Source organism: Lepisosteus oculatus, chromosome 17, assembly GCF_040954835.1.
Source record: "Lepisosteus oculatus isolate fLepOcu1 chromosome 17, fLepOcu1.hap2, whole genome shotgun sequence".
Classification (NCBI taxonomy): domain Eukaryota; kingdom Metazoa; phylum Chordata; class Actinopteri; order Semionotiformes; family Lepisosteidae; genus Lepisosteus; species Lepisosteus oculatus.
This window is the reverse complement of record NC_090712.1, coordinates 837,810-855,861: the sequence shown is the minus strand read 5'-3', so window position 1 is coordinate 855,861 and position 18,052 is coordinate 837,810. Positions and strand designations below refer to the sequence as shown.

Here is an 18,052-nt window from a genome sequence, read left to right as displayed (position 1 = left end):
TGCGGAAACGCTTTCGTTTCTGCGCGTTGACCTCCGAACAAACTTGATGACGGAATCGGGGAGCAGCGCCCCAGACTGAAAAGAGCTGGCACCATTCTTGAAATGAATGCTGGCGTTGGATTTATCTCAGGTTGATTATTAGCCCGACGCTGCTGCGGCTGTCGCATCTGAAGCTTTGTGATGTCATGAATAGTGAACGCGAGCAAATGACGTCATAATAAAAGTTGACCTGCCAAATTAATTCAGGCGGGGAGCTGCGTCAGCATGCGTAGGCTGCAAAGGAGCAATTAATAGGTTTATTCCATGCTGAAAAAGGAAGAAAGAAAACACAACGTTTTTTCATCCTTTCCAGCATGGAATAAACCTATTGTTCCTGTAAAATGAATCTCCAGGATTCAGAATCTTTATAACGACTTGAACATTAACGCGGCAACATAACAGGTACAGTCACAATTACACTAACATTCATTTTTATGTAGCAATCACACATGACTGTACAATATAATCAAAGATTTGTTTTTTCAACAGGTTGCTGAATGAATTGGATTTCATAGTATTGTTATGTAAGGTTTTTTATTTTAAAATATTGTAACGCATACGGCCGTCAGTGGTGTGTAAGAGCCGACTTACCAGAGCGGTGACGTCACCGCCCTTCCCTGTAATAGCAGAACTACAGCCACTGGGCTGGAGAAAGATCTGTCTTTAGCTCACTGGGCTGGGTCCCTGTTGAGTGACGCGGGAGTCCTGGGTTCAGGTGCGGGGCCGACCTGATGCGGCAAGGGCGCCCACCTGAACCCCGTAGCGCTACAAAATTTATATTTTTCATGCATTTTATGTGTGGTTGTTTTAGCCGCACCCCAAGACACGGGACTTAAACACGAATGAAACCTGACGCTGATATTACTGCTTTTTGGGGGGCCGCGTGTGACCATCTCGTGGACTTTCTTTTGACCCAAAACCACCGTCACACCGCGTGCCCGACAGCGGCCACCGGATGGTATTCCCTGTGACCGTGAGGGGATTCTTACTTTTGTGCTTCGTCTACCGGGTATCTATGGTCTGCTTTCGCAGCTGAAGTACTGTGTGCATCGGAGAAACGTCTTCTGCTGGTATCTTCATTTTGATTGTTTATTATGTTGAACCGTGAGATGCCCAGTAAGGCTTGTTAGTGGGACCAGCAGGAGGCGCTCACCCTGCGGTCCATGTGGGTCCTAATGTCCCAGTATAGTGATGGGGACTATACTATAAACAGGCGCCATCCTTCAGATGAGACGTAAAACCGAGGTCCTGACTCTCTGTGGTCATTAAAAATTCTGGGGTGTTTCTCGAAAAGAGTAGGGGTGTAACCCTGGTGTCCTGGACAAATTTCCCATTGGCCCTTACCAATCACGGCTTCCTAATAATCCCCCTCTATGAATTGGCTTCATTACTCTGCTCTCCTCCCCACTGAGAGCTGGTGTGTGGGGAGCGTTCTGGTCCCCATTACCTGTAAAGCGCTTTGAGTGGAGTCTCCAGAAAAGCGCTATATAAGTGTAAGCAACTATTATTATTATTATTATTATTATTATTATTATTATTATTATTACAGACAGAATTCTGTACTCGGGACGGTCTTCTGCAATGACAGGCGCAGCTCGCTAGATGGCAGCGTTGTCTGGGATATCGAGCTACAACCTTTGTCCTCGATGCTCTGCCTTTCGGCCATGATTGGATATTTTGCACAGTCAGCTGTATCAATAAGAGAAAAGAAGGCAATGACATAAAAAAAACTAAAAAAAGATAATCTACAACAATTTTAAAATATTAGAAATAAACAGCTGTACAAATGATGAAGTCTACAACAGAATGCCGTGACCAAGGAGGTCACGATATGAAAACATTCGATTGGCCGGTAATTTCACACAAGGTCACTTGATTATCTATAAGTGATAAGGATTAACATCATATAAGACCAAGACCGAGTGAGTCAGGGCGTTTGTTTATCGCGTCTTGCGCAGGCTTTGGTGCTGGTTAGTTCATATACTGTTAAACTTGTAGTTGTTTACTAAACGAACCCATCCATCTGTTTCCTTACCACCAGTTCAGGGTTACAGGGGAGCTGCAGTTCCCAGCAAGGCAGGGTACACCTTGGATGGGACACCAGTCCATCACAGGACACCCACACACACACACTCACACACCCTGGACAGGACACCAGTCCATAACAGAACACACACACACACTCACACACCCTGGACAGGACACCAGTCCATAACAGAACACACACACACACTCACACACCCTGGACATGACACCAGTCCATCACAGGACACACACACGCACACTCACACAACCTGGACAGTTCATCACAGAACACACACAGACACAGACACACACTCTCACACCCTGGAAAGGACACCAGTCCATAACAGAACACACACACACTCACATACCCTGGACAGGACACCAGTCCATCACAGGACACACACACACACATACCCTGTAAAGGACACCAGTCCATCACAGGACACACACACACTCACACACCCTGGACAGGACACCAGTCCATCACAGGACACACACTCACACCAGGGCCAATTCTTCCAGAAGTCAGAATGTCTTCCAGCGTGTCTTTGGACTGTGGGGGGAAGCTGGCGTCCCCAGAGGGAACCCAACTGGGAACACTGGGAGAACACACAGACTCCACACAGACAGTACCCCAGGTCCAGAGAGCTAACCACTGTGCCACTGTGCCATCCTAATCAAGTATTATTTCAAACTTTTTTCACTCATGGTCATGAATCATGCAATCATATCTTAGGTGCAATTAATGTCTTCAGTGTTGCACAAGGCCAATGGTTAGTGCCTAGCTCACAAACTCTCTTTCATGACCTTAATCAAGTTGTTTAGTCCAGTTCCTCCAGAGACCAGAGCTCCTCTATCAACTCCTCTACCAACAGGAGCTGATATTCAGAGGGATTTGACCTGCAAAACACAGATTTTCTACACAGGAGAGTGTTGTTAATCCACATACACTACACACCCCAAGAGACTAATTAGCTCTTTAAAGGATTTAGCCTGACCTCCACCAAAGTAAATGTAGCATTATCACGTCATGAAATGACCAGGTAACCCCTTGTAGCTTGTAACATGACACCTGTATGGCGGTGCATTGGAGAACTTGGGAAGGATCTCATGAGGTGCAAAAACTGGACCCAATTCAGTGCAGCTGAAAAACATTTTCCTTGGCAATTTGAAGAGAATTGCTGAAATTCTGCAATTGATCTGGATGGATTATCCCTCAACAGAGAGGTTCTTATCCCATAAGCCAGAGCAATAGGAACATATTTTGCCTGGGAATGATCCTATTATCCCCTAGAAAGAGGCTTATTTCTCCATTACTCATCGCATTGCTCTAGTCAATGCCTACTCGCAGCAGGGCTCTGCAGCAGCAGGCCAGCAGGGCAGCCCTCACCGCCCTCCTGCACCCTGGGCGCCCGTCTGAAAGATCTCAGACAAGCACGTTGAGCTACATGGCCAGCTAGGCTGGTACAGAGTCTTGTGAGTCCGTGTTCTCAGTCCTCAGTGCACCTGCTCTGACTTCCGCTTGGGACTGTTACACTGGCACCCCTGGAGACTCCGAGCCCCATGTAAGACTCCCTCCGTCACCTACAGTAAGTGAGAGCAGCTGCTGCTCTGTTTGTCGCTAGCTTGCATTGATGCGGAGAACAGAGGCTCAGAGGTATGTTCAGGATGACACTTACCACGTCACTGACAGAGATAAGCTGAAACCAAGAGTCTTAACCTCTGGACCACCTCTTCTTCAAAAAAGGTGCCTCAGAGCCATGATGTTTACTGGTACTAGGGTTGGTAAATTAATCTGCTGGCAGGTGGAATTGCTTTAGATCTTAATGTCCTGCCCATTTTCTGCTCCTGCGATGAATCTTTCATGTGTGCTTGTTCGTGTGCGTGTCAAGGCTTTGCAAATGAGATAATTAGTATTGACATCTGCATAATGGTGCCATGTGTGCTTCAAGCAAAATGAAATTACATGCTAACACAGGTACAGCTTTAGTAGCAGACAGAAAATAAGCTCTTTGTGGTACTGTGATAACATCTCAATCAGAGGGGAGAAGAGCTGGGGGGAGTTGGTGTTCTCTGTCATTTCTGAAATTGCAGATCCCTGCTGGATGTCAGTGTTTCCTTGTTCAGCGCAGCCCGCAGAGACCTGCACTCCTTCCATAGAGATCAAGCATAACGATTCTGATCTGGCAGCCTGGCATTCTGCGTGTGGACAGCAGGTTGTTAAGAAATAATGGTTAAGTTCACACTTCTGCCAAAATCTTAGTGTGGCTACTTTCCCTTTCAGGCCTGCAACGGTTTGGACAATCTACGTCTTCATCAGCAGCACATTTTCCATCCTTACGGCTTGTTTCCCCCTTGTTTTATCTGCCTTCTCCTCCCAGAATTCCTCTGCTATCTTACCTGGAGACAAATGGGACTGTTGTGTGTGAGAAGGGGCTGCAGGCTGCCCAGTGGAACATTTACAAAGGGGTGAAGAAACAGCAAGAGGCTGAATTGTCTTCAACTTAGAGATCTGCACATTTTGCAGAAACATGTTTTGGTCTTTCGAGCACCGATGCACAAAGTGTTTGCTTGCATCAGACCCCTGGAACCCTGGCAGTTCTGTGTGTGGAAATGGACATTGAGCAGAGTGGGACAGTCAGTGTTGTAACTAAGTCCAGGATCGGGGGGGTTACAATTGATTAATTGGGATAAACTGATGCATCAGTGTTCCTGTGTATTGACTGTACATTTTAGTCTCGTTTTGTAATCAGAAAAGTATGACTGTTCTAATATAAGATGATTGTACAGCTGATTCAAGACTAAGGAATAAGACATGGAGAGTCACTTACACATGAAGTTTTGGATTAGTCTAATTTCCCCCCTCAGAGGGCCAATGGTGGCATGTTGGTCAAGTTTAAGTGTTAATCACCTCAATCCTAAGGCCACTGAATGATGGAGTTTTATCAGCTTTTCAGATAAACATGAGGAATACTTGATCAAAAAGCACACAAGAGAAAGCCCATAGATGTGCAGGATTTTACAATCTGCTGTTTTTATGGATTGCGCTCTTATGTGCATTTTTTCTTTATCTAAAAAAACGGTGTTTTGGATACCAAGTATCAGCCTCAATCATGCCCTTAAGGCATCAGAGGGGTGCAGTTGGCAAAGCTCTCCTCATTCCGTGCCAAAACAAGCCTGGCTGCCAAATTCCGAGCAGCTGAATACAAATCCTGGTGGCACTGATATGGAAGACCTGGAGTCATTCCTGAGGCTGAGCTGAAACCCTGCTTTTCCTTGAAAAGTCCAAAAGCTACAACAGTAGCAGCTGGCAGTCCTTGACATCAGCAGTTGTACAGGCTGCAAAGGAACAAGTAAAGGTTTATTCCAAGCTGAAAAGAGAAGAGAAACTGTTTCAGGTTTCAGTCACCTGAAGAAGGCTCCACAGCTGAAACGTTGTGTTTCTTTTCTGCTCTTTTCAGCATGGAATAAACCTTTACTTGTTCCTTTGCAGCCTACGCATGCTGACACAGCTCCCTGCTTGAACTACTTCAGCTGTACAGGTTGTTGTGCTGGGATTACATGTGGCACGATCTGAGGTGGCTGTTCTGTAAGCAGTCTGACACACAAACAACACAAATGTCACTCATGCAAACTCCAGCAGCAGAGGAGTGACTGTAGCCCAGAACGGCCACAGTAGCAGTGTGAGTTAATCCTTAATCCATTGTCATTCCGTTTCCATGTCTGAATAACCAATATTTCTATCCTAGAAATTCTCGTCTGTAGAACGTCCTCTAGACAGGCAAGCAGAAATTCAGTGAAGGGTCACAGAAGGTGTCCTGGCGCTCATTACTGGAGTAAACCCAGGGCCTCTGCTGGGAGATCACTGCGACGCTGTCGGCCCACTGCTCCGCGTGGCTTGGCTGGACTCCAGCTCGCGCCGGGGCCCAGCACAATCTTTTCCTTTGTCTGCTCCCCATTCTCTCAGCTTCCCCCCATCCCTCTGGCAGCACAGCTGAGCCTGGGCATCTGCCCCTGATGCAGCGCCAGCAAGTGGGCAGCGCAGGGCCTCCTCTCTAATCTGACCTTCACAGTGAAGAACGGAGCATGCAGACCCATGAGTGCCTCCCGTGAAGGGCAGGGAAGCAGGTATTTCACTGTCTGGTGCTCCACAGGATGTCCTGCTGGCTCAGGGAAAGGAGTCAGGTGTTGGGCCTGCAAGTGAAGAGTTTTGTATCAGTCCAATTTCCCCCTGCATCTTCTTCTGTTGGACGGACTTTGACAAGATGCATCCTCGTTACATTGAATCACATTTTATAATAATAATTAATAATTGCTTACACTTATATGGCGCTTTTCTGGACACTCCACTCAAAGCGCTTTACAGGTAATTGGGATCCCCTCCACCACCACCAATGTGCAGCCCCACCTGGACGAAGCGACGGCAGCCATAGTGCGCCAGAACGCTCCCCACACACCAGCTCTCAGTGGGGAGGAGAGCAGAGTGATGAAGCCAGTTCAGAGATGGGGATTATTAGGAGGCCATGATTGGTAAGGGCCAATGGGAAATTTGGCCAGGACCCTGGGGTTACACCCCTACTTTTTTTGAGAAATGCCCTGGGATTTTTAATGACCACAGAGAGTCAGGACCTCAGTTTTACGTCTGTTCCAAAGGACAGCGTCTGTTTACAGTATAGTGTCCCCATCTCTATACTGGGGCATTAGGACCCACATGGATCGCAGGATGAGCGCCACTAACACCTCTTCCAGCAGCAACCTTTTTTCACAGGAGGTCTCCCATCCAGGTGCTGACCAGGCTCACACCTGCTTAGCTTCAGTGGGCTACCACTTGTGAGTTGCAGGGTGATATGGGTGCTGGCAAATGTATTACATACATTTTGTATGTAATAACACGCAAGATTCACAGGGCTAATGCTTAATAAGAACATCACTTTTGCCGTTTCTGTTTGGAGAGTCTTCTAGGCAGTGGTACAGTGTGTGTCTCCGGGGAGCAGGGCCTTGTTTTTTTTATCATGTAGACACGTTGGCAAGATCGCACAGCCTTTTGTTGCACCAACACGTTAGCAAAGCCACTGGCATGCTGAGCATTTTTGGGAAAGGGGATACAGGAAGCAGGAGTCAGACTCGCTCTGGGCAGAGTTAGCTGGCTGGTTGTGTAGCTCAACAGCCTTGCATGCACGCCCCCGCTCGAGAAGAGAATTAAGGAGCGAGTCGGGGCTCACGGTCTTTCCTTGCTTGGATCCAAACAGACACGGAACTGCTCTTCTGAGGTTTAATGTAAGAGCCCCCTCCCGCCCCCAAAGAATGAAATGTAGTTAATCCAGCCTGAAATGTGGGACAGATGGGACATGTACTGCAAGAGGCGAGGATGTTCTGTTGAAGACTGAGCTGGCAAACAGCTGTTGACGTTCTGGGCCACACAGGGCCCTTACCGATGGGGGAAAGTGTGTTGTTCCAGCCCTGTGATTGTTTGGAGCAGCTGCAGGGGCTGCTCTGTGAGCCGCGCTGGCGCTGGGGCCCCGGACCTCCCAGACTTTGCTATATTTAGCCGCAGTCCTTCTTGGTGGTGCGTCAGAGTGCAGAGGCCTCAGACGTCGTCCAGCCACAACACTGGGTGGAGGTTTCATTTGCCCAGGAGGTCAAGTTGTCTCCCTATCTCTGCTCCCCCCCCCCCAGATCCAGTGGAAAATGCTGCTAATACCTGGACTTCGTGTTGAACCTCTGGGCTCCCCTTACCCCTGAGTCATCAACCCCATTCGCTGTCTTCAGCCAATGGACAGCTGTCTGCGGGATTTCAGGTCTGAATCCATCAGGGATTTTATTTTCATGCTCTTTCTATTTGCAAATACATGGACGTTAAATGTTAAAGATTCTGTACCAGGCACTGGGGAGAGAGGGTGACTCAGAAAACCTGAAGTGGACCAGGCCTTAGCACCGGGAGTGTGGTGCTGACTCCAGGAGCGGACTGCTTGAGTGCAGAGCAGGAGGGACACGAGTGCCTCTGGCCTCCCCATCGTTTCAGATGTGTTTATTCTGATGCGCAGAACTGTAGGAGAATGACTGTCTAGTATAGTGATTTAAATAATGACTTTTTATTTCTTGGCAATCTAAAGTTATAGAAGGACAGGTGGAGTTTTCTATGTTGTTTACTATAGATTTTATCTATAGGTATGAATTTGTCAGATTCCTGAAGGCAGTTCACAGACTCTGACTCTCTCAGACTCTCATACTTGCTCATACCTTGCTCAGGCCCAAACTCAGTTCAAATTCTCTCACACTCAGCTCAGACTCTCAAACTCTTCCAGACTCTCTCAGGCTCGTTCAGGCTTGCTCGAACTTTCTCTGACTCTGCTCAGAGTGTCTCAGACTCTGTCTCTACACAGTTGCGCTTGATGTTGTCTGCAGAGGTGAAGCATATGCAGTCTCCACAGCTGGGAGACTCAGGGATAAACACTGCGGCTTGTCTTTGAGAGAACAGGCGCCTCTCCAGAGCCTGCAGACACCTGCAGACCAGATGGCAACGAGGAGCTCCTGCCCTGTCCGGCTGGCATATCTCTGCCCGCTTTGTGAGGAAGATGTGGATGAAGAGTGAGCCAGACAGTCCTAACATTTCAGAATCCCCTCACAGAATGTGGCAAAGCCCCCTGTCACTACAGGCCTTGTCCCACATGCTCAGACTGAGTGCAGCTGCTGTGTGGATCTGAGCGCCTTGGCTGTCAAGGTATAAATATGCAAGATAGCTGAACACACAAACAGTCCTTGTAGTCATGGCGACAGTAGTCAATGCACAGTAAACCCTTATTTGTGGCCTTGTGCATTAACTAAATAAACTATGCCTCGGGTGGTCTCTGACCTCAGCCACCCTCTTTCTTCTCCCTTTCAGGAGATCTCTAGGGGTCTCTGTTTCCACAGGGACTGCAGTTTTCTATCTCGTATTTTCAGCTTCATCGACTTAAAATCCTACGTCTCAAATACCAGAACAGGCTGCTGCTCGAAGATATCACCCCCCGCCAACACTGAAGCACTTGCAATAAGCAAACAGCGCACGTCTTCCCACTCAGAATGTCCAAGGACATCATCTAACAAAAGGGAAATTGCTGAAAATACTGAATCGTTTCAACAAGTTTAAAAGAACAGAGAGGGACATGAATAGATAGGGTCACGAACTGCAGACTCTGGGCTCTGTGCATTCCTGAATCTGGGCTCTGTTGAACTGAGGCTGGAAGCAAAGGGTGTCTGCCGTCTTTCTGGATGGTCTAGAAAACAAGAAATACTCAATTTCTTCTGGATTTCATTCCAACTGAGGTGTGAACCGTTTAATTAATCTACTTATTCACTTTTTGTGGTAAGGTATGCCACTGTCAAAAACAAATTCCTGGGTTAGGGGGAATCCTTCAAAAAGTGGCATGATTCAGGATTCAGGCCAATTGTCTACAGCTGACCAAACAAGTAAATTGGCGCAATGTCCTGCTTGTCATGTTCTAACTCTTCGCACCTTGTATCCAGCACATACTTAATCCTTCCTCTGAGCAAACCCACTGCTCAGTTTGGCCTAGTGGTGTAGTTTTGCTGAGGGTCCTCAGTTTGGTGGAGCTCAAGGCCAAGGTGTACACAGGTCAACACACTGCTGGACATATCCCTGAAGACTCCCTTCGCAAACCAACTGGGGAGGGAGTTCCTTTACGGCAGAACTAAAGCATCTACTGCCCAGGGTCGGAGAGCTGCCTGTGTATTCAGGGTAGTGAAGAATCACACTGAAGAGGCCACCAGAGCAGTGAATGAAACCTCCCCTCCTAATTATCTCTCATCCAACATTAACAACGACCTCCTTTTCAGTGGCTCCATATTAGACCTCACAAAGCTGATCAGACTCAGAACTATTCCCGAGGATGAGCACTGCAGGGGAGAGAAGAGACTTCAAATTTTCTTTAGAAAAATAGAAAGTCAGAGGTTTCCCTAGAGTGAAGGAATAGCCCTTTAAATCTCCTCAAACAGCCTCTTGATATTAGGTAAGGCTGACACGAATGGCTCAGAACCACTCCAGCACAGTCTTGCACTGTTCTGCCCAACAGGCCAGGGATCAGCGCACTGCCCTGGTGGTATTTTTCACAAGGCACTCCAGAAGATTGAGCAACAGCTCTTTCCTGCTCACCCCTGAGCCCCAACCTTCGTGGGTACACTCCGGCCCAGCACCCCCTCAGGCACGTGTGCAAACAGGGGTGCAGGCCAGAAATACAGTGAATCTCTCTGCCCAGGGCTCGCCACCCTCATGGCCACTGAGCCATGCAGACACAATCTCTTCTCTTATTTCGAACAAGGGGCTAACGACACCGACTGAGTCACGAACTGCATTTTGAACCTCTTTCATCTGCTCCCTTTTCCCCCAAAAGAAACTCAACACATTTCTTACATGATGCGTTTTTTTAAAAAAAAATTCCTAGCTAAACGGAGTGTTGCTCTAGCCCCCTGCTCGCAGCAGAAATGCTGGCTGTTTTGCCCCAACCCTGAGACAGAAATGCTGGGAGTGTTGCCCCAACCTCCTGCCTGCAGCAGGAATGCTGGGAGTGTTGCCCCACTCTTTCAATCCTGCTGCCAAGCCTTTTCTCAGAATAGAGGGCATTCTTGTTCTTCCCTTTTCTGAAAAGGAGAGACACGAAGAAATTCATCAGGGGGTAGGTTCACATGGGCACGTTGTCTGGCCAGGCTCGAACCCCAGCCGACTGTCTGCTGTCTCAGGTCTTGTGGGAAGGGCTGGCCTGCCTGCAGAATGAGCTGCAGAGCCCAGATAAGTCCAGGTCAAACCCATGCTGTGTCCCATTCTGGTGTTCTGTCTGGAGCCAGTAACAGTGTCACCGGACTGGAACAAAGTTTCTGAAAACGTACCAGAGTGGACTTGCCTGCTGTATTCCGTTTCCTCATGTATTCACGTAGGATTGTAATGATTTCTAACAGCTCACACCTGCAGTCCCACCTTGTGGACCCACAACAGCAACAGGGAGACAGTTGAGCTGGCTTGCTCTGCCTGAGGCATCTCCAGTCAGCCACCACCCTTTGTGTAAAGAAGTGATTCCCATTCCCAGTTCTAAGAGGAGGCCCCAGAGAGCAGTCTGTTAGACAGGCATTACATGGAAAAGAATTAAAGATTTCAGTTTTATTTCATTATAAAATTACTTTGTACATCAGAGTAAAAGTTTTCCAATCTTATAACATGAAACAATACAGCTTTAAATAGAAGAATAAAAAAACTGCAGCTCTACAATGTTTAAGGCACTTTTTACAGAAGAAATCTTGTAGGCTTAATGTCTTGCATAAAATACATAAAAAGTCACACAGCTTGGTATATGATGATTAAAAATGGTATAAAAGCAATTACATATTCAGGTTCATAGGTAATAAAATGCTGAGAGTTACACAGGCTGGAAAACAGAAGCAATACGCTTATGTGTCTGTATTAACATGTGACGGGAGGCCCTGTATTAGCCAGGCACACAGCTGCGCATCTGTATATCTGCCCCGACGACAGTCTCTCTTCTGCCTTTTGCATCAGCAGGGAGCAGCTTGTGAAGTCAAACAGGAAGAAGAGAGGCAAACCAATGACGAATCCTGCACTTCGGGAAGGAGAAAAAGACAGTTCAAATACTGGACTAAACTCGGAGCGAACAAATGAATCCGAAAAAATCAGGTCTTCTTGAGGATAAGAGAGAGCAGTGTTTTTCCAGAAAGGGCAATAATCTCTTAGAGGCTACTTTTAAAGGGAGCTGCAAAAACTGTATCTGGCTTCCCATAAGAAGACCAATGGTCTTCTTTTCATGCTTCATGCAAAGTTAAACTTTTGTTTTCTTGCCACTAAAAGGCATAACTGATCTTCCCTGAAGATATACCCAGTGCTTGGGTTTTTAAGGGAAATGCTGCTACCAGGTGAAGCAATGACCAAGGACAGCTGTAGTTCTATGTGTAGCAAGACACCCCACAACCCTGCACAACACCCGGAGAAAAGGAGCAGACGCTGGTGAGGCTGGCAGTGTGTTTGTTTCTTCAGTTATTCAGCTTGAATCCTTTGTGGTCGAACTGCCTCCAGTTTCCAAGCAGGGACTGGAATCAACTCATTTTGAAACACCAAAAACATTCCTGAAGAGAAATAAACATACCCTCCATCTATCTGTGAGGAGGGATGGCTGACTGTTCGTGCCCTCAGTAATTATTCTGTGCTTCAATAACTGGGTTCAGATTTTTTCAGGATTATTCTCTTTTTTCTTGCTCTCTCCATTTTTGTCATGGGTGCATTAAATTATTTGTAATTGACACTAGCACCATTTTCCTAATGCTTAGAAAGGTTTTCAGCCACCCCACTAATCCTCCAATTTTATCAGAGACTCTTCTGATTAAATATATTTATTCCACTGTTGCTTGTGTATGGAGGCGTTTTAGACAGTAGCAGTGGAAAGTCTCATTAGTCTTTGCTTCTGACTTAAGATGTTCAGCAAATGTTCATCAGACCAATTGGTAGGGTGCCAGAGTATCGCATGACACGATGTTGCTGGCCTGATGAGACCAGCAAAAGTGCTGTTTTCATCTCTTCTAAATTGGTAGTTCTAATGGGAAGCCCACCTGAGGGTCAATGAGGTGGAAGCTGGAGGAGCTGGTCAGTGAGATGGAAGGGTAATTGGAGCTGTCTCATTTGCAGCGCCAGTCAAAAGCGTAGAAGAACCAGAAGCCCCGTGGTTTGGCTGCACGTCCTTTCCACTGGTGCACCCAAACCACACCACATCTCAAGCAGACCAAGCCCACTATTCACCCATGCCACGCCCACACCACACCTGCATCTCTCAGCCACCCTACTCCACGGGCTGCTGGAGACAGCATTGATTTACATCTTCAAGAAAATGGTCGGTCTGAAACATTACTCCTTTGTACTTTGCAAGTTTTGATATCTGTTTTTTACACGTTAAGGGTTTCTGAATTTTTTATGATGAATTTCAGTATCGGAAACTTAAAAACTGTGGCAGCAGCCGGCACCAGGACCCACCTTCTCTTCCTGGTTCCAGCCGCAGCAGCGCCATGGCAAACTAATTAACTAACTCCTGCCCCACCTGCTGCTGAGACAGCTGGAGCTTTCCGGTCTAAGAAAACAGCCAGTGAAAAACTGTCCGAAACCCAGAACCATGCTGAGTGGAGCCCAGTGAGAGAGGGTTACGGGTTCGAGAGCCACCTGCAGGGCTATGCTCAGTCTGCCTGCCCACAGCATTGGTGCCCTATGGTTCACTCACACTCGTTGGGAATTAGCTGTTAACATTAGCTGTTAACCAAAGGAAATATCTTTTTTCTCTCTTGGTTAGAAAGATTTAAAAGGAATAAAAAGCTTTTTTACTAAACCCCCCTCAATCTCAAATGTTTAAAGAAGTGTGAAGTCGAGAAGGGACATGCTGGGCGGGACGCGCAGCCTCACACAGGGCCGGATGCACAGCCGAGACTCGTTCATGACGATCCGGCGCGCAAACCCCAGCCCTCAGACCACAGAGAGCGGCCAGGTGTGCCTGGGAAGCTCCTGCCTTCGGGGTTATGGGATCTGGGAGATGTGTTATTCCAGAAGCTGGAAGAAAGTGGAGTTTATTTCGTTTCTTGTGTGCTTGGTGTCAGGTGCCCCAGGACCCACTGCCCAGGGCTCCAGGACGTCTCACGCTTCTGTTACGTCATTAACACTTCAGGCCCGCGCTGAGATACCGGCACCCAGTGGTTAGCTGCTGTTGCTTTCTCTAAGCATCAGAGTACTAAAAAGTAGGAAAACAAAAAATGCTGTCTTTCATACGACATCACCTTTGACTTGAATTGAAGCCATTTGTACACTCTTGCAATAAACGCATTCAGTGGCTATACTGTGCCTACTTGATAACTCTACAATGAAGCGCTATGAAGCAGCTGCAGACGTGAGGGCAGGAGTTAGAAGGGGTAGGGTCCCACGATGATGGTGAGCCGCAGGATGGAGCTGGAGCGGTAGTTCATCACCGTGTTGAACGTGATCATCTCCAGGTCGACGATGTGCTCCCTGGGTCCCGACAGCGGCTTGGTCATCACGAGCATCGCGCTGACGTTGCTGGATTGCTGGGGAGGACAGAGAGGGAGAAGAGCACAGGCCATCAGTCTTGCTCAGTCACGTCAGGGACACGACACCTCTTTGAGAGTGAACAGAGGAATCTGTGGGGGAGACTTTATGCAAGTATTAAAAATCCTCCCAGGTTCTTGACCAAGTCAAGCTCAGGAGCCCAGGTGAAACACCAGGGAGAACTGAGAGGCATTTACTGCTGAGCTTCTGTTTACACAAGGTTCTGGATGTCTTGAACAAAATGCAAAAACATAATTCAGGAAATCGTGATATCACTAAAATACTCACAATTGTCTTAACTCCTGTTATTTATACGCTTACTGTATTAATCTGGGATCACAATGTTAACTCACATTTCAGTGCCTGATTTCAAACCTGTAGATTTTACACAGCGGTATTACAGAACAACTTGCAACAACAAGTAAATAAATCATGTTTTCTAGGTGTCCAAAATACCAGCAAATAATATAAATGTGAATTAAAGCAGTTTGCAAGCAATGGAGAGCTTGCGAAATCACAGGATTGTAACCTCGAATCTGTGCCTCTGTCAGTTTTACATGAGTCCTACTACAGCTGAGCCATGTGTGGTCTGACCCAGCACCTCCTGGAGAAACAGTGTTTCCGTTCCGAGGTCACGACGTTTCGCAACAGCTAATGTGATTCTGTAAAGTCGCCATTAAAGTAAATGGGGAGAAAAGCTGGATAGAAAATGCAATTGATAAGAATGGAAACTGAACTCTGGGCTATGGAAGAGCCCTGCTCCTGCATCCTCGCCTGGCAGTCCTGGGTCTGCAAACATATGCAGAGCACATTTGCAGAAAGATCAATAAACACGGTGCTGGGTGGCGCTGAAAGGTGGCCTTTGGAGGCTGAACAAGTCCTCATTGTGCTCCAGCCCTGTGTTGAGTGTTGGGCACACCTTCTGATACTAGGCTGTGCTGAAGTAGGATTAAAACTAAATCAGAATCCAGAACTCAAGCTCTTAGGTTTTACATTTAATTTCAGCTGGTCCTGGGCACTCAGTCCATCGTCACCCCCAGGGTGCTGGTTGGGGGCCTCCTGGCCCACCCCTCTTGCCCTCTCTCCTGCACCCCTAATTTCTCTCCACATCCTCCAGCAGCCCTGTCTGGAACTGCAGGTCCTGCACTCAGCTCCTGCCCATTGCTCAGAGCTGCACATTGTGCTTTGTGTGCACTTTGTCCACGCAGAGGTCCAGCCAGGGCAATCAGCACTCATTATCCAGCTGCAGACCAACTCGAGCTGTTAAACGCGAGCTGGATTTAGGAAGCTGGGCACTTCCAGTGGGAAGCAGACGAGGAGGAGAGGGTGTAGTTTGCTAAGGGCTTGGCTAATGCTCACTGCTGAGGGAGAGTGTGCAGCTTGAGCAGACGTTCAGATCTCACCCGCAGAAAGAACTCCCCTCCTTCGTTGCCAGCCTTGATCCGGAAGGTGTTGATGGTGTTGGCGTAGATGTTGGTGGCCTGGATCTGGAAGATGTCCGCTGGGACGGACCTGTCTGAAGGAATGCTCATGTACTTGTACACGATGGAGTGCGGCAGGCCCCTGCACACGTTCGACGATGGACAGACACAACGACTGCAGGACACAAAAGAGAATTCATTTGAAAAATTCTAGTATAAAGAACGGGAATGAGTATTATCAATACGAACTTGTCAAGAAGATTTCTTGATCCAAGGCACCTGCAGTATGTAACTTGGTGTATCTGTGTGTCACAGCTGGACTGGGTGCATGTGAGCAAGTCACACCAGCCTAGTTAGCCCAGGCAGGGCTGCGATGAAACACACAGACCTACAGATTCTTCTGACCTGCTGCTTCTAGCTTTGTACATACATTTGTGCTTTTGGCTTTATTTTTTTAAAGGCCTTGCCCCCACCTCTTCATGTATGATTAACTGAGGAGTGTAAACATGGAAACATGGAAACGCAGAGATGTCTGGTAAAAACCAGCTGCCCTTTTTTTTTGCCAGCTCCACACATTTTTGCACCGTCTCCGCGGACGCACTTACTTTTCTGCAGTTCTGACATACGGCTCCTGGCAGGGGTTCCTGGGATAGCACCTGAATCCCCCGTAGTAGTTCCAGCACTTCTCGTCTTCCCGGCAGTTGTGCCCCGAGTCGCACTCGTTAATGTCTGCACACGCGGAGAAAAGGCAATGAGGCAAAGTGGGTTTGAAAGTCAGACAGTGCAACGCGTCAGACACTCTGCACCCTGCGTCAGGGGGGCTGTGGGGTAAGAGTCTCAGGTGTGGCTCCCCACCCTGCTTCTGAGAGGCAGCAGAAGGGCCTGACTCTTTCACTTTATTAGGCCCAACTGCTCCTGGAGCCGGAGAGCACAGGACCTGTTACCTCAGAGCTCCTACTTGAATAGCAGGAGCCTCATTGGTCATTCAGAAATTCAGTGTGGGACACAGTGCTCCAAGGTGAAACAGTTTCAGCACTTATGTTAGTAGCCTCCTCAGAAGGCACTGACACAGCAGTTCTAGTTTCTTGCTTCTATTCCCTTGATCCCTTTCAACAGAGACATGACAACATTTCCCAGCTCTGCCGAGGCCATGTCTATGCTGCCCAGTCTGGTCAGGCTGGGTGTTCGCATGGGCAAGGGGCAGGACAATGAGAACACAGAGCCCCCTGGTTCTTCCAGTTTACGCCTGGGCCTGACTAGAACTGAGAGGGAAGAAAACCTCTCCAGCAGAAAGCAGAGCTCTCCAACACAGCGGCCACACTACGCTCTGCTCGGAGCCGGCCGACCCATCACCCTGCCCGGGCCGCCCTGCAGGCGTCTGCCTGCCCAATGGACTCGTGAGCCTCCCAGGCTACCGGCAAACCACACAACAGTGTCAACGGGGAGCTCCAGTGTGCCAAGTGTTTTCTAAGGAAAAAAAATCTAAACCATTGTTTACTTTATAAGAAAAAAGAACCAAGTTGAATCTCAAGATTAGCAAGGCACACGTGTAAATGCAGCACAGCCAGGGCTGAGACGAAGCTGCCTTGTTGACTTTACCTGACTGCAGCAGCCTCCCCGGGCCAGCATGCCCACATTCTGCTATCCACACCTCTCCCAAACGCAACGCACCCCTCCCCCACTCCAGGAAAGCGCTCCCGGGCACAGGAGCCGCCCCACAGGACTCCTGCAGTATGTCAGCGGGAGGGAGGCCGGTACCTTGACACATTCTTGTTCCCTGCAGCTGGTATCCCTCTGGGCAGGAGCAGGAGTAGCCCCCGGGGGTGTTCACACACTGATACTGGCACATGTAGCTGGAGAAGCTGCACTCGTCGATGTCTGTAGGAAACCAGTGAGAGCAGAGTGACCCCTGGGCAGCGAGGGGAGACGGTGGCAGTGCAGGGCAGGCTGGGTAAGAGAGGTGTGTGATTTCCATGACTTTGAGCACAGCGAGCCCACCAGGAGGAGCAGGTGGAGAGCCCTCCCTCACCTGCGCTCAGTAAAGGCCAGCACAGCCACAGCTGAAGCTGGACAACATCTCAAGGGTGGTTCACATTTCATTCAGCAGCTTTACATAAATCAGCCAGTGTTGGGATGGTTCCTGCTGGCAGAGACGGGGCTATTTCTGATGGATTCCTCAGTTCTCTTGTAAACAGAGAAGGGAAGCTCCTTAGATTAAGGCTCAGGAATAGATCCAGGAGAAAGACGTTGCTCAGTCCAGTCTCTGACTTTCAGTAACTTTCCTCGGGAACTATATATACTGTGTCTGATCTGTGCCTTAGCTATTGGGGCTGCATGCTAATGCATTTAAATGACCTTAGATGAGTCTGTGACACTTTCTCAGAAGCACAACAGTAATAGATGGTTCTCATTCACAACTGCAGTCTGCCCTACCTGTACAATCAGGACGCTGATGAGAAGAAGGGCA

General features: G+C 48.1%; 1 protein-coding gene and 1 long non-coding RNA gene across 8 annotated transcripts in view; one reads left to right on the top strand and one right to left on the bottom strand.

The window, feature by feature from the left end:
- The first annotated feature begins 38 nt into the window (after nt 1–38).
- LOC107079326 (uncharacterized) lies at nt 39–9,459 on the top strand. 2 transcript variants are annotated; one of them, XR_011182285.1, is made up of 4 exons: nt 39–441; nt 6,032–6,192; nt 7,741–7,862; nt 8,543–9,459. It is a non-coding gene; the product is annotated as an uncharacterized lncRNA (long non-coding RNA). The 2 variants fall into 2 exon arrangements; XR_001480283.2 differs by having other exon boundaries at nt 8,470–8,554.
- A 1,726-nt stretch (nt 9,460–11,185) lies between these two features.
- LOC102689216 (EGF containing fibulin extracellular matrix protein 1) overlaps nt 11,186–18,052 on the bottom strand; it is a 61,178-nt gene continuing 54,311 nt past the window's right edge. For all 6 annotated transcript variants that reach the window (XM_069179911.1, XM_069179910.1, XM_069179912.1 and 3 more), the window contains 4 exons: nt 17,344–17,463; nt 16,191–16,314; nt 15,568–15,760; nt 11,186–14,163 (listed from right to left, as the gene is read on the bottom strand). In XM_069179911.1, the coding sequence (XP_069036012.1) occupies nt 14,002–14,163; nt 15,568–15,760; nt 16,191–16,314; nt 17,344–17,463 (599 nt within the window). In that variant the 3' untranslated portion in view covers nt 11,186–14,001. The remainder of the gene's footprint in view (nt 14,164–15,567; nt 15,761–16,190; nt 16,315–17,343; nt 17,464–18,052) is intronic.